This window comes from Jaculus jaculus, chromosome 10, assembly GCF_020740685.1.
Source record: "Jaculus jaculus isolate mJacJac1 chromosome 10, mJacJac1.mat.Y.cur, whole genome shotgun sequence".
Lineage (NCBI taxonomy): Eukaryota > Metazoa > Chordata > Mammalia > Rodentia > Dipodidae > Jaculus > Jaculus jaculus.
In genome coordinates, this window is record NC_059111.1 from 10,378,832 (window position 1) to 10,394,223 (window position 15,392).

Genomic DNA, 15,392 nt, shown 5'->3' on the forward strand with positions numbered 1-15,392 from the left:
GTAATGAATATAAGCAATACTCAGGCCTCCACGGTGCCCTAAGCGGTCCAAAGTGCTTTCACAGTCGGTGTTTAGTTTCTACTACAACCCCATGAGGTGGCCTGTTTTACGTCCATTTTACAGATTAGAAAAGTGTGGTGCACAGAGTGTGCGACACTTGCACACAGGGATGAAGTGGCTTTGCTAAGACTTAAATCCAAGTCTTACCCTCTAAACTTCCATGGCTAAAGTTCCCGTCTTAGGTGATGCTTGCAGTTCTTTTATAGGACACAGATTTCTAGCACAAATCTTCCTACAATTTTTAATATCCATCTTCCTACGAGAAGAGAGGACTGGGGCGCAGATCCCTTAAAAACAGGCATCATATTTGGCTGTGCTCTGTGGGGCGTGCCCGGGCACAGGTGGGGATCAAGCTAGCACCGTAATCATTCATTTCCATTCCTGCGATTGAGGGGCTGCGGGAGGAAGTGGAAGAGATGTTGCTGGGCAGAAACTGGTGGAGAAATCGGATTAATACCCTGCAGATAATCCACAGGCTTGCGCCACAGCAGTTGTCAGCAAGCATCCCTGTCGCGAGTCCCCGCGGAACCGACGCGGGAACTACGGGACTCAAAGAGTCCAACATCCTGGATTTGAAAGGCTGCCGCAAACAAAGAAATAACGGAATTAAGTTCCCGCAGCGCGAGGGCAGGAGTTCGAAACGAAGCCTGTCTGCCCAGCACGTGTGGAAACGCCTCGTCCGCTGGGTCACTCCATCCACAGAACATCTATTATGTACCGGAGTCATTTGCGCCAGGCACGCCCGAGGCTTCGCCTAAGGAACTACAAATCCCATGAAGCCCCGGGGCGCGGGCAGTGATGACGAAGCCAGCTCGGATTGGCCCCGTGGGGCGGGGCGCGCCAGCCTCCTCTAAGGGGGCGGAGCGAGTCTCGGGGCGGGGCCCGGGGCTGCTCGGCGGACACGCCCCCTGGCCCGCGGCCCCCCTCGGCGCCTCTCCCTCTCTCTCCCTCTCTCTCTCCGCGCGCCCTCTCTCTCTCTCTCTCTCTCTCTCTCTCTCTCTCTCTCTGTCTCAGCCGCCTCCTCTCGCTCGGGCGGTCAGAGGGCCGGAGCGAGAAGATGGCGAAGACGTACGACTATCTGTTCAAGCTGCTGCTGATCGGGGACTCGGGCGTGGGCAAGACCTGCCTCCTGTTCCGCTTCTCGGAGGACGCCTTCAACACCACCTTCATCTCCACCATCGGTGAGGGGACGGGGAAGGGCTGCGGCCCCGGGGCGCGGGGAGAGAGGCCGGGGGCCGGGGGGCGGGGCCGCGGCGCCCCGGGAAGAGGGCTGGCGAGCCGGGCCGGGGCGACCTCGGCGACCGCGGGGAGGCCGGGCCAGGGGCGGCGGTGGGAACGTGAGGCGGGGGGTTGGCCGAGCCGCTGTAAGGGGGGGGGCAGAGGAAAGGGAACCAGGGCCACAAGGACTTGGGGGGGGGGTCTCGTTGAATCGAGAGGTTTCCGGAGCTAACGAGGGGGGGGGGTCCCAGAGGGACAAAGTGCGGAGAATACGGGAAATCGTGTGGAAAGAGAGAGAAGGGGGGTAAGTGGACATGAAAATGGATTGAGAGACAGGAAAGAGGAAGGAAATGTGAAGTGTGTGTGTGGGGGGGGCGTTGGGGAGGTGAAGGGTTGAAGAATAAGAGAGGCTTGAAGTAAAGGGACCGAGGGACACCAGCGCCCCGAGAAGTGAGATTAGGCAATTGGAAGGGAACTGGAGGGAATGAATGAATGGTCAGGAGGAAAGACACGAAGGGACGTTTGTGGTCTGGACAGAGATGTCATGAGCAAAAGGAGGAGAAAATCGCTGGTGGCAGAAGGGCTCGGGGGGATGACATGAGGCTACTTGGAGAGAGTGGAAAGGAGAGCCAGGGAGAGGGGGAGACAGCATGTGTAGTAAAGAGAGGTTGAGCGAAGACAGCAGATGGCAAAGGGAGAGGAAATGGAAAACGCAGGGCACAGGACTTTCCCCAGTAACTGGGAGCACTGGTGACCACGCTCTTTACTTCTTGTGTGTTTACAGGAGAAAACAAAAATGACTAACGATGGAGTGTTAAATTGTTCTGAGTGTTAAAGCATGTTAAAGGGGATTGGCAAGTTTGGGGAGTGATGTAGTTAGGAAAATATCATTCACTCCTTTTACTGGTCATGCGTTGGAGAACCAATGCTTCTCAACTTTAAAAAAATTTTGACTTGAGTGTCTTGAATAACTTCAAAGCCAAGGTATTGATCTTAAATTCTGTCTGCCTCCCTGCAAAATTTGCTTTTGTTCTAATTATTACTTGTTAAATGAATCACACCATACTATGTACCTACCCCCCGGTGACTTCTAGTTGATTCAAGAGGTTTTTCTTTCTTTTTTTTTTTCTGATCTTGGCTGGGAGCTGTCATTACATTTGTAGTGAAAGTCATTTTGTTAAGGCACAAAGATCTCTAATTTAACCAGAAGCTGAAGAGCAAACCAAAACCGGTGTTGAGCTGTTAGTAGCATGACCTTATCATATCCCTTGTTAAATAGCTGTAGTTAATTAAATGTCTTAAGATCCTGGCTTTTGGTTGTCTGGGTGATGCTTCTGGCCTCTAATACTAGCTTATAAAGGCATCTTTACTGTTATTTCACTATGAGTTTCTGGTTTAGGGATCTACTGCATGGTAATAAGTGTGTTTAAATATTTGTATTGGGAGATTATCTTTTTTTAAAAAGAGAGGATATTTTGGAGCCAGACATGGTGGCGCATGCCTTTAATCCAGCACTCGGGAGGCAGAGGTAGGAGGATCGCCATGAGTTCAAGGCCACTCTGGGACTACATAGTGAGTTCCAGGTCAGCCTGGGCTAGAGTGAGACCCTACCTCAAAAAACAAACAAAAAAGAGGATTTTTTGGGGGGGGGGTTCGAGGTAGGGTCTTACTCTAGCCCAGGCTGAGCAGAATTCACTATGTAGTTTCAGGGTGACCTCGAACTCACAGCGATCCTCTCACCTCTGCCTCCTGAGTGCTGGGATTAAAGGCGTGCGCCACCACGCCCAGTTTGGATGTTTTGGTATAGAGCATTTTTCAAACCAAGTATTGGGAAGCATTCTTTTCTTTTATTTATTCTGATCTCGGTTCATACAGATTGAATGATCTAAAACCTCCTGGGTGTTATGATGTCTGGGTTTAGGGAAGTTTGAGTTGCAAGTTCTTGGCAGTCAGTCTTGAGTGGGACTTTTTCTTTTCTGAGGAAGCAGATTTTAAATGTCATCTCTTAAGTATATTCCTAAGAGATTTGGTGGGAGCTGGTGCAGCAACTAAATTAATTTTTGATACTAATACTAATTTCAAAACCCCAAGTAACTCTTCTTTTATATTTTATTTATTTGCAAGAAGAGAAACAGAGAGACAATGGATGCACTAGAGCCTCTAGCCACTGCAAACGAACTCCAGATGCATGCATCACTTTGTGCTTTTGGCTTTATGTGGGAACTGGGGAATTGAACTCGGGTTGTTAGGTATTGCAGGCAAGTGCCTTAACTGCTAAGCTTTCTCTCCAGCCCCCAAGTAACTTTTTCAGGGTTGACTGTATACTGCAAGGCAGATATTAGAGGACAATTTCTAACAAGTTGAGTGGGTGGCCTTTATCCATTCTGTGTGTGACCCTGTCAGAACCATCTCCTTGAAAATGAATAACTCTCACTGATAATGTTTGTTAAATTCCTTTGATGGCTTTTGTTTCTCTGTAATAGTTTTATTGGTTTTGTCTTTTTTTCTGCTTATTTTTTATCCCATATTTTGTAAAAGGATATATGCCACCTTTTAAAATAGTAGCTTTTAAAACTTTCTGTTCTGGACTAGGGGTCTAGCATGTGTTAAAGTGCATGAGGCCTTGGCCTTAATCCCCAGCACACACCATACATATAGTAATATATAGATATGCATCTATACCATGTATATAATTATATACAGACATATGTTACATCATTTTGAAGGATTAAAATCTTTATTGAGTGGATTTTTTTTGAAGTAGGTTCTCACTGTAGCCCAGGCTGCTCTCAAACTCATGGCAGTCTTCCTATCTCAGTCTCCTGAGTGCTGGGATTATAGGTGTGAGCCACCACATCTGGCTTGTAGATTTAATACATACAAATATATATTTTCAAAGAGCAAGGGGGCGATATGAATGAGAGAGAGAAGAAATGGGCATACCAGGGCCTGCTGCCGCTGAAAACTAACTCCAGATGCGTGTATAACATTGTGCATCTGGCTTTACGTGGTGCTGGGGAATCATACCCCAGGCCGGCACACTTCACAAGCAAGTTCCTTTAACTGCTGAGCCTTTTTTTTTTTTTTTTTTTTTTTGGTTTTTCAAGGTGGGATCTCACTCTAGTCCAGGCTGACCTGGAATTCACTATGTATTCTCAGGGTGGCCTTAAACTCTCAGTGATCCTCCTACCTCTGCCTCCCGAGTGCTGGGATTAAAGACATGTGCCACCATGCCTGGCTTGATTTTTTTGTTTTTAAATGGTTGTAATCAGCTTCTTTGGAGGGATGCCACTATTTAAATGTGAAAGCCAGTGTCCTTCAACAGTTTAGACTAAGAGGTAGACATTAGGTGGTAGATCTCATGGGAACTCTTGGTCTTTGTACTGTTTGTGTGGTGGATGTGGTGTGAGCTGTGTCTTCACTTGACATGGTGGAGGGGAAATCCCATGTCTCTTCTTTAGTCCCAGAGCTCCAACAGGAAGTGGCTGCACCCCACTTTCGAACAGCAGAAGACTTTGTATATCTGAAACTTAATGCTTTGCAATTGAAATTAAGCTGGAAAAGTAAGAAAAAGTTAGTGCCATTCTAGGGAAAAGTTCCACAGACTCTTCACTGATTACACATATGGACATTTCTAGTAGCAATGTCACCCTCCTTCCGCCCCACCTCATCTACATGTGACTTAAAGTTGTCAAGGTGACAGTTGGTGGCCCATCTCCCTGGGTCATAATTGTTTTTCTTTAAAGTACCTGTGTGTGTGAATTCCTGAGCTTTTCTGTGAGTTGGCTTAACAAGGTCTTCTCTCAGTAGCATTGCTGTCAAAACTTGATAAGCTATAAGTCTCAGGAAAGATCTATTGCTTAACGCCCAGGTAGGTGTGTGGTCATAGATACGTACGTATGCCTGTTTATTACTAGGATGATACATTTTAAGTTTTAATTTTGCCTTTTCAAAGTTTTAAGTAGTTTTTTTTTTTTTTAATGGGAGCCTGCCATCTTCAGACACTGTGTTGGTAGGATTGCTAGCATTGTGAAAGGAAGGAGTCGGTCATTTTGATTCCAGATCCAGCTGTCTCACAGATAGTTTCCTCTCACTTCTCAAAGGTCTCACCATTCTGAGTCCTGTCATTTCCTTTCTGTTTTTTGGGGTGACGAAAGGTAGATTAAAAAAAAAAAACAGATATACTGGAAACATTCCAGTATCAGTATCAGTCAGATAATGTTAACTATGGAGTAGGGATATTTTAGCCACTTGAAATTATAGGCCCACTGCCTAGCAACAACTAGCTAGCATTTTCAATTCAAATGTTTGACAATTATACATATAATTATATATATGGTGTATATGTGTACATATATATGGTATGTGCTGTAGATTAAGCCCAAGGTCACAAAAACCGCTAAAATAATCACAACTAGCATTTAATTGAATGTCTATAAAATATGACATTAAGAAACTAGGACTGGTAATACCATTCAGTATCTATCGTTTTCCTATGGGATGCAGATGTATTTTGATATAGATCGGAGGGCACCCTGATATCTTGAAATTGCTCTGCATTGAGCAAAGTGCTGGCAGAACAAAAAGACATAAATAGGGCTTTGCCCTCCCAACAGGGCAACCTAAGCTGCTTCCTTTTGCTGCCTCTCCCCTGCCCCGCCCCCTTCTTCCTGTCAGGCATTTCCTGAGTGGCTTCATGATTTAGTGTAGTCATAGTTTGACATCAGAAGAGTCTGAAAAGTCGGGCTGGAGAGATGGCTTAGCGGTTAAGCGCTTGCCTGTAAAGCCTAAGGACCCCGGTTCGAGGCTCGGTTCCCCAGGCCCCACGTTAGCCAGATGCACAAGGGGGCGCACGCGTCTGGAGTTCGTTTGCAGAGGCTGGAAGCCCTGGCGCGCCCATTCTCTCTCTCTCCCTCTATCTGTCTTTCTCTCTGTGTCTGCCGCTCTCAAATAAATAAAAAATTAAAAAAAAAAAAAAAGAAAGTCTGAAAAGTCATCTGCTTGTTGCCCCATGCCAACTTCACACCTGAGAAAGCCTCACAGTCACACATCTGGTGGTCACAGAGCCTGTGGTGAAACCCCACGTCCAAGCTGGTGCCCCTTTTCCCAGTGAGCCACTCCTGTATCTGATCAGTCGCATCATGGCCTTAAAGTCAAGTCACCACATTTTCCAGGGAGAAGGAAGGTTCCACATGTATGTCTTTGGATGTGAAAAGCTGAGTTGTTCTCACTGTGAATAGCCGTGTCTGCTCAGGGAAGCGGTGGCTGTTCATGTGGTGTTTCGGAGTGCTCTAAGAACTTAACGCTGGGAGGCTGCCCTTTGCCCTTTCCCTTCATACCTGCAGTTTCAGGTTAAGAGTTCAAAGTGTACCCTGCCATTAACATTCCTTCCACGTGCACAAAAACTAATGAAATCATTTTAATAGCTGTTCCTCGTTGGTAATTGTTGAGGTTAAGACTCATTAGAGCTCTTGCAGAGGTTTTATTCTGGAACAAGGCATATTGTTCTTGGATTCACTTTTCTTCAAATTGGGGTGAGCACACTGTAGCCCAGGGGCCACATGTGGCCTGCAGCTTGTTTTTGAGTAGTTTACAGTCTTAAGAATCTGTTTTACTTTTTTTGGGGGGGGTGGTTATTTTTGAGGTAGGGTGTCACTCTAGCTCAGGCTGGCCTGGAATTCACACTGTAGTCCCAGGATGGCTTGAACTCATAGTGATCCTCCTACCTGTACCTCCAAGTGTTGGAATTAAAGGTGTGTGCCCACATGCCCAGTGGTTTTTACTTTATTTATTTATTTTTTGGTTTTTCAAGGCAGGGTCTCACTCTAGCTCAGGCTGACCTGGAATTCACTATGTAGTTTCATAGTGGCTTAGAACCCTGGTGATCCTCCTACCTCTGCCTCCCAAGTGCTGGGATTAAGCATGTGACACCACACCCCGCTTATTTTTTTATTTTATTTGTTTTTATTAGAGGAAAAAAAGAGTGGGAGAGAGAGGAAGGGAGGGGGGTGGGCATGCCAAGGCCTCTAGCCACTGCAAACGAACTCTAGACACATGCACCACCTTGTGCATCTGGCTTGAACCTGGGTCCTTTGGCTGTGCAGGCAAGTGCCTTAACCACTAAGCCATCTCTCCAGTCCCCCCTTTATTTTGTTCATTTTGAGGTAGGGTCTTGCTCTAGCCCAGGCTGACCTGGAATTCACTATGTAGTCTCTGGCTATCCTCAAACTCACAATGATCCTCCTACCTCTGCCTTCCAGAGTGCTGGGATTAAAGGCGTGTGCCACCACACCCGGCAGTTTTTACATTTTTAAAGAGTTTATTAAAAATAAAACAGTGAAGAATATGCAACAGAGGCCATATGTGTCCTACAAAACTCAAAAATATTTACTAACTGGTCCTTTGTAGAAAAAGTTTGTTGACCCCTTCTTAAAATTAAACACTGTGTTGGATTGGTATCATTTCAAAGCTTTTATCAAGACTTATTGGCTGAAAACCAAACTCTGTCATATTTACATTTTTATCCAAGATGATATCAACATTTGGCTGAGCATAATCCAGATATGTAGAGCAAGTTGATTTTCATTTTCATAGTTGTTTTCCCTGGTTTCAACTTCTCAAACCACAGTTGGAAAGAACGTACAAGTTCTAATTGAACATTTTGTGCAGAAAGCTTGTTTTAATATCATTGTGTTCTTCTGAAGCTGTCAGTCCACTTCCCAGCTGAGAGACAGCTTGATAGCAACACTGGGTCAGAAGTAGCATTTAGTATTGGGTGATAAAGGGTTAAACTTCTTTTATTAATTAGTGTTCTGGTGAATGGAAAAAGTCTGTCTGCCAATGAAGGGTGGGCATGGGAAAACTGAGCCTTGGGTCGAGATGTGGATGTGTCTTAAGAGTAAGTGTGCTTTGATAAAGACCATACCGGCTGTTCTGGGACAGCAAGTCAGGGAGGGGGCATCCTGGCAACAATAGTGGCGTTGTTAGAATCCACTGGAAAAAGCTGGGGGGAACTAGGTTTGGATCTTGTTGTAGAGGAAAATAAGTCTCGGTTTTGAAGACCAGGAAAAATTTAGCAATTGAGTTTTGAATTGAATCCTTTAATTGAACCTGAAAGGAGCCATGGAGCTGGAATGGGAGGCCCGGAAGCTGCTGGCGTGGCCCGAGGCAGGCCCTGGTCTATCTCTGCCTGCCTGAGCACTGCCCTGCCCTAGAGATCAGCTCTCCTGGGTGTTAGCATTGGTTCTTGGGACCAGTTGGAAAGATGGAGGATTCATGGCAGGATGCAAAGAGGGTTGAAGTGGGGTTGATGTGGACTTGAGGTAGTGAGTTGTAAGGTGGAGTACGAGATAATGAAGCTTCTAGGATGTAGTAGACAATGACAAGATGAAAAAGAAATGCGAGGTAAGGTTATCAAGTTCGCTTGCGTGGGTCAGTGGTGCCAGCTCGGATGGGTCAGATAGGAATAAGGGAGGGGCCTTGCGGGGAGGCTGTAGGGTGTGGTGGGGACACTAGCTGACATTTTCTGAGGACCACCTGCAGTTTAGCTGTGGTTGTATCATTGCTATGCTGGAAAACCGTGTATTTTAAGATGGGATGAAAATTTCTCCTAAAACCCAAATTTATGGGCAGTTAACCAACAACTTAACAGCCAGGGAGGGCCAGGCACATATCTCTGGCTAGATGAGGCCCATGAGTCATTAGCTTGCACACCAGGCATGATGGCCATGGATGTCAAGTAGTTATAGTCCTTGAAAATCCAGCTGGCGTTTTCCTCTTCACAAAAAGCCCTAAATTATTTTCATTTTCTAGACATAAAGCAGATTGGCCTGTGTTTGATTCTGGGGAAAGCATGCTGAATTAGGAGTGGGTCAGGTCTAAGTTTCTGTCTGGTGACTCTATTCCTGGCTTTGGGGTCCGAGGTGAGCGAGCTGTCGTTCTAGGACCTTAGTTTGTTGGTCTGTGACAGAACGTGATAATCTGTACCTACCTCTGAGTGTTGCTGTGAGTTTCGTGGGGCAAGAATCAGGCCGCACTCATTTTTAAGTTTCCAACTGTGCAGCTTGATGAACGAATAGGTAGGTGGATCCCTTATGAAAGTCCTGTAGGGCTGTAAAGGATGACGTACATTTGTTGCTCTTCCTTAGTGGTTAGAGATGATTGGATTATGTTGGAATTAAGATTAAAAGTGTTTAATTTGACTTGTTAACATAGGAATGGTATCTCCTCCAGTATAAAGTGCTGTTTATTTTCCCATAATCAGTTTTTGAGAGTTCTTTTAGATTATGAATATTTCACTTATCTTTTATTCTGCATAATAAACTATTTTAACTCTGCTTCCAACCCCCACCATCATAAATACCATATAGAAAATGAGTGAGATCACTGGGTTTGCATTAGAAGAGCCATTTCAGCGTTGTCTCTGCCCATTAGCTTCAAACAATGCAACAGATGCCTGTTAACAGTTTCACGCCCATTTTTAATTAGCAGATGGAGCTGTGTCTGTCTGTGTTTCTGCCCAGCACTTGTTTGAGTGACAGGGTAGTGAGTGGAACAGGACTGGATTGGTGTTTGGACTGAATACAACCAAATTCTATTTTTAAACATTTATTATATAGACATTGTATAAACATTTATTATATAGGCATTACATAAGCATTTGTTATTAAGAACTGATTGTGTATCTCATTAGAATAGCCTATATAAAACTACTGTGTACAGTTACGTTTTCTGCTCTTATTAAAGGAAAGATTACCGTTTGGCTGTCAATGAAATTACCATTTTGTGGTTGTAAAAAAATCTTCAAATTATCATGAAGTAGCTTTCTTTTTTTAAATTTTTTTCTATTATTTATTTGAGAGAGAGAAAGAGGCAGAGAGAGAGAGGGGGAGAGAGAGAGAGAGAGGGAGGGAGAGGGAGAATGGGCACACCAGGGTCTCCAGCCACTGCAAACGAACTCCAGACTCATGCCACCACCTTGTGTATCTGGCTTACATGGGTCCTGGAGAATCGAACCAGGATCCTTTGGCTTTGCAGGCAAGCCCCTTAACTGCTAAGCCATTCCTCCAGCTCCTGAAGTAGCCCTCTTTAAAGACTCAGTTCAGTCTCCTGGCACAATATGTTGGATACTTGGAGCTGGGATGGAGGACTTCCGTGAGGAAAAGCCCAAAGCTGTGATGAAAGACGCCCATGCTGCTGGGACGGTCGTGGCTGCCTGGAATCTGCTGCGTGAGATCTGAGGTGCTCTCTGAACCCAGCAAGCCTGAGGATTATGGTGGATTGCTAACATCTGCCAGTGGGCAGTAGGGGCTGAGGGCGCAGGCACTATCCTGTGCATATGCTGTTTTCTAAGTGAACAGGTACCATCATCTGCCATTCAACACATCATAGCTAAATTTCAGTATTTACAAATATTACTACAGAGTATTTATTGGATTTAGTTTGTCTAGAGATGTGTCCTTTTCCTGTGTGCTCCATTTTATGTTTTGAAGTGTTTCCTGTTTTGAATTAACTTAGTAAGGAACCTGAAAGGAATTAGGTGCTTGCAGAGGAAAAGATTCGTCCCGTTTTGTGTTAGTTAGTCACTGGGGACTTCCTCTGGAAGCCACGCGAAGTGGGCGACGCGCTGCTCCGCAGCTGCTCCGCTAGCCGTGGTGCAGCTCTCTGTCGCTGTCCTGCCTGTAGCGCTGAGCATGTATCATTATGTGCTTCGGGGTTTACCTGTTCCTGAACCTCTGGACATTTTTCCAGGGAGCACTTCTCTTCCTTGCTTTAGAATTGTATTTCGGGGCTCCTGGAGTAAATGCACTCGCTCTCTGCATGTTACCGTGTTCATTCAAGTTAGCTTTGCTGGCCCTAACACACCAGCGTCAGACGGCAGCGGGTGGCCGCGGTGCAGGATTTCCTCGCAGGAGCAGAGTTGGGGGCAGAGTCCCATCTCATCATCACAGAGCAATGAGGCAGGGCCCAGAGCTGCCCCAGCTTCTGCCCCTAGGGCAGGGACTGGCATGGCATCTTACATCCTCCTCAGTTTTCCATATTTTGGCAAGACCTTGGAAGTAATTATTTCAATCAATCATATATATTTTCCTGATGTTTGACCAAGTTTTGCTGTGAAATACAGAGTGAAGCCGGGCGTGATGGCACACGCCTTTAATCCAGCACTCAGGAGGCAGAGGTAGGAGGATCGCCATGAGTTTGAGACCACCCTGAGACTAACAGTGAATTCCAGGTCAACCTGAGCTAGAGTGAGACCCTACCTTGAAAAACAAAACAAACTAAATATAGAGTGAACTACCTAAAAATTAAATTGGGAATTCATTTAATTTGACATAATGTAATGTTGTTTATTTAATAAGTATTGCAAAATATTCATGCCTCCCTAAACACACACAATACATGCAATTCATTAGATAAGAGTGGAAAATGGAAAAGTAATGAAATAGCTCAGTAGCTAAAGTCCTGCTCTGCAAGTTTGCAGAACTGAGTTCCGTTCATCCCCCAGTACCCACGTAAAATGCAGGGTGTGGCAGTGTATGCCTGTAATTCCAGGGCTGGGGAGGCAGAGACAGGAGGATCCCCAGAGCCTGCCGGCCAGCTTAGTCTAGCCTGGTAAGCTCCAGGCCATTGAGAGTTCTTGTCTCAAAGAGAGGTGGACAGTGTTCATGACACTAACACCCAAGGTCATACATTGGCCTCCACACTCACGCATGCACACATGCAAACATGCATACACATATTCGCACACGTATCATACACACAGGCAAAAAGGAGTGAAAAAGATATTATGACATATCAGTGACTAAATGTACTGTAATTTGTTTTTATTGCTTATAAATTTGCATGAAATAACTATTTTATTACTCATGAATGTGGACAGGGTACCTGTTTATGGTTTTCAACAAGGAGCCCTTTGCCTTTTTCTCTTCTACAATGCTCTGAATAAAATCTTTGTGTGTGCACATGTGTGTGTGTGCACATGTGTGTGGAAGCCCGAGGATAACCTCAAGTGTCATTCCTCTGATACCCTCTGCCATTTTACAAAAAAAATTATTTACTCATTTGTGTGTGCATGCACACATGTGTGGGTGAGTGTGCTTGTGTGTGTGTGTGTGTGTGTATGGGCACAAAATGTCTCTTGCTATTGCAAATGAATACCCATCTATCTTTATGGTCTTTTTACCCCTCTCTCCTTTTTAAAAAGTATATTTTATTTATTTGAGAGAGAGAAAGAGGTGGAGAGAAAGAGACAGAATGGGCATGCCAGGGCCTCCAGCTGCTGCAAACGAACTCCAGATGCATGCTGGGGAACTGAAGAAGGGCCTGCAGGCTGAGCCATCTCCTCAGTCCCCGCCCCCTTTTTTTCTGAGGTAGGGTCTCACCCCAGCCCAGGCTGACTTGGAATTCACTCTGTAGTCTCAGGGTGGCCTCGAACTCACAGCGATTCTCCTACCTCTACCTCCCTTTCTTTTATTTTTATGGAGACAGGGTCTTTCACTAGCCTAGTCAGCGAGCCCCAGGGATCTGCTTGTGTGTGCCAACCTAGCACTGAGATTCTAAGCACATGCCCAGCTTTAAAATATTTTGTTTTATTTTTGAGACAGCATCATGTATCCTAGGCTGGACTTGAACTTTTTTTTGTTTTTGAGATAAGGTTTCACTGTAGCCCAGGTGACCTGGAATTCCTATGTCGTCTTAGGGTGGCCTTGAACTCACAGCCATACTCCTATTTCTGCCTCCTGAGTGCTGGATTAAAGGCGTGCGCCACTATGCTCAGCCGTTGGACTTGAACTATGCCACCACACTTGGTTTATATGGTGCAAGGGATTGAACTCAGGGCTTTGTGCGTGCCGGACAGGCACTCAGTTACCAACTGAGCTACATCCCCAGTCCTTGGCTTCGTTTTGGGGATTGAATAGGTTCTCATGCTTGCACCTTATTGACTGACCTGATTCACTAGCCCCCTGAATAAAATTTTGATACAGCTTGGAAAACAATTCTTTATTGAGAGTTACCTGTTCCATTTTTGAATTGACTTAGATTACCTTTTCATTTCACTGTCCATTAATACCTCACTCCTACCAAGACTTGAGGAAGAGGGGTTTGGGAGCTAGAGAGATGGCCCAGTGGTTAAGGTACTTGCCTGTAAAGCCTAATGGGGTTCATTTTCCCAGTACCCACATAAAGCCAGATGTATAAAGTGGCACATACCCTAAATAAATACCTTTTCTTAAAAAAAGGAAGCCGGGTGTGGTGGCACACACCCTTAATCCCAACACTCGGAGGCAGTAGTAGGAGGGTCGCTGTGAGTTTGAGGCCACCCTAAGACTACATAGTGAATTCCAGTCAGCCTGAGCTAGAGTGAGACCCTCCCTCCAAAAGAAAAGGAAAGGTAGGGGAAATAGAGAGATTAGAGAGATGGCTTAGCTGTTAAGGTGCTTGCCAGCAAAGCCAAAGGACCCAGATTTCATTCCCCAGTACTGACATAAAGCCAGATGCAGAAGGTGGTGCATGAGTCTGGAGTTTGTCTGCAGTGGCTAGAGGCCCTGGCACACCCATTCTCTACCTCTCTATCTGCCTCTTTCTCTCTCTGTCTCAAATAAATAAGCAAAATATTTTTTAAAATTGTTAAAAAAGAAAAAATAAATAAAAGGAAAAGGGGCAGGTGTGGTGGTGTGCATCTTTAATCCCAGCCCTTTGGAGGCAGGGGTAAGAAGATCACCTTGAGTTCAAGGCCATCCTGAGATTACATAGTGAATTTCAGGTCAACCTGGGCTAGAGTGAGACCCTACCTTAAAAAAAAAAAAAAATGAAAAGGGATTGGATTGAGAAAAAGAGAAGAATGAAAACAATATCTCTTCTGTCAGTTTCTTTGGCTACTTACTCAGTCTCTTGCTTTTATTTTATTTTATTTATTTGGTTTCTCAAGGTAGGGTCTCACTCAAGCCCAGGCTGACCTGGAATTCACTCTGTAGTCTCAGGGTGGCCTCGAACTCATGGCGATCCTCCTACCTCTGCCTCCTGAGTGCTGGGATTAAAGGCGTGTGCCACCATGGCCAGCATTAATATTTTTTATTTTTATTTATTTATTTGAGAGTGACAGAGAGGAAGAGGCGGAGAGAGAATGGGTGCTCCAGGGCCTCCAGCCACTACAAACAAACTCCAGATGCATGCACCCCCTTGTGCATCTGGCTAACGTGGGTCCTGGGGACCTCCAACCGGGGTCCTTAGGCTTCACAGGCAAGCGCTTAACCACTAAGCCATCTCTCCAGCCCAGTCTCTTGCTTTTGTTGGCAGCTAAAGTAAGAAACTTCTCCCTAGCGTAGTTTGAGAATCAGAAGTGACCTTTGAGTGCTGTCATGCTCTCATATTGTTTAGAACTAAATGGCAAAAAAATTGTAGCTTGTCTCAGTCACAGCCAGTAATGAGTGATGACGCATGCACCAGGATGTCACCCACAAGCAGCATAATATGAGCTAGTGCCTTTCCCATTTTTGTCTATTTAGATTGTTTTGAAATATTCTAGTATTACAGAAGTATGTAAACTGTGGAAAATTAAAATATTTTCTCATGTATATAAAGTTCCTTTGCAAATTAATTTTTAAAATTTGAATATATATTACCATCAAAGGTGTGTTTATATCTTGGATCCTCCAGCCTTCAACTTTGGTAAACACCATAAGAGTTTTAATTTATGATATGCTCTCCTGTGATTGATCACATTTTTTTTTTTATCTTCAAACTATCTCTCTCTTGGTTATGATAAAACGCAGCCTCTTTTTTTTAAAATTTTATTCTCAAGGTAGGGTCTTACTGTGCCCCAGGCTGACCTGGAATTCATTGTGTAGTCTTAGGGTGGCCTCAAACTCAACAGTGACCCTCCTACATCTGCCTCCTGAATGCTGGGGTTAAAGATGTGTGCCACCACACCTGGCAGTAAAATGCAGCCTCTTATACTGTGCAAAACAGTGCGTGCATGCTTGTGATCCATTATCGTACAAGCTCCTCCCTAGAACATTAGACAGGCCCACTTCCTCATCAGGAAAGATGACTACCGGCTTCCACGTCCTTTGGCTGCACCGTTGTGTCCGTTTCTGAACTCAGTCTGCACAGAA

General features: G+C 45.1%; 1 protein-coding gene across 1 annotated transcript in view; it reads left to right on the top strand.

The window, feature by feature from the left end:
• Positions 1-988: 988 nt before the first annotated feature.
• Positions 989-15,392, top strand: part of Rab8b (RAB8B, member RAS oncogene family) — an 84,303-nt gene continuing 69,899 nt past the window's right edge. Inside the window, exon 1 of the mRNA XM_004662528.2 lies at positions 989-1,241. Within this exon, the coding sequence (XP_004662585.1) occupies positions 1,118-1,241 (124 nt within the window). The 5' untranslated portion in view covers positions 989-1,117. The remainder of the gene's footprint in view (positions 1,242-15,392) is intronic.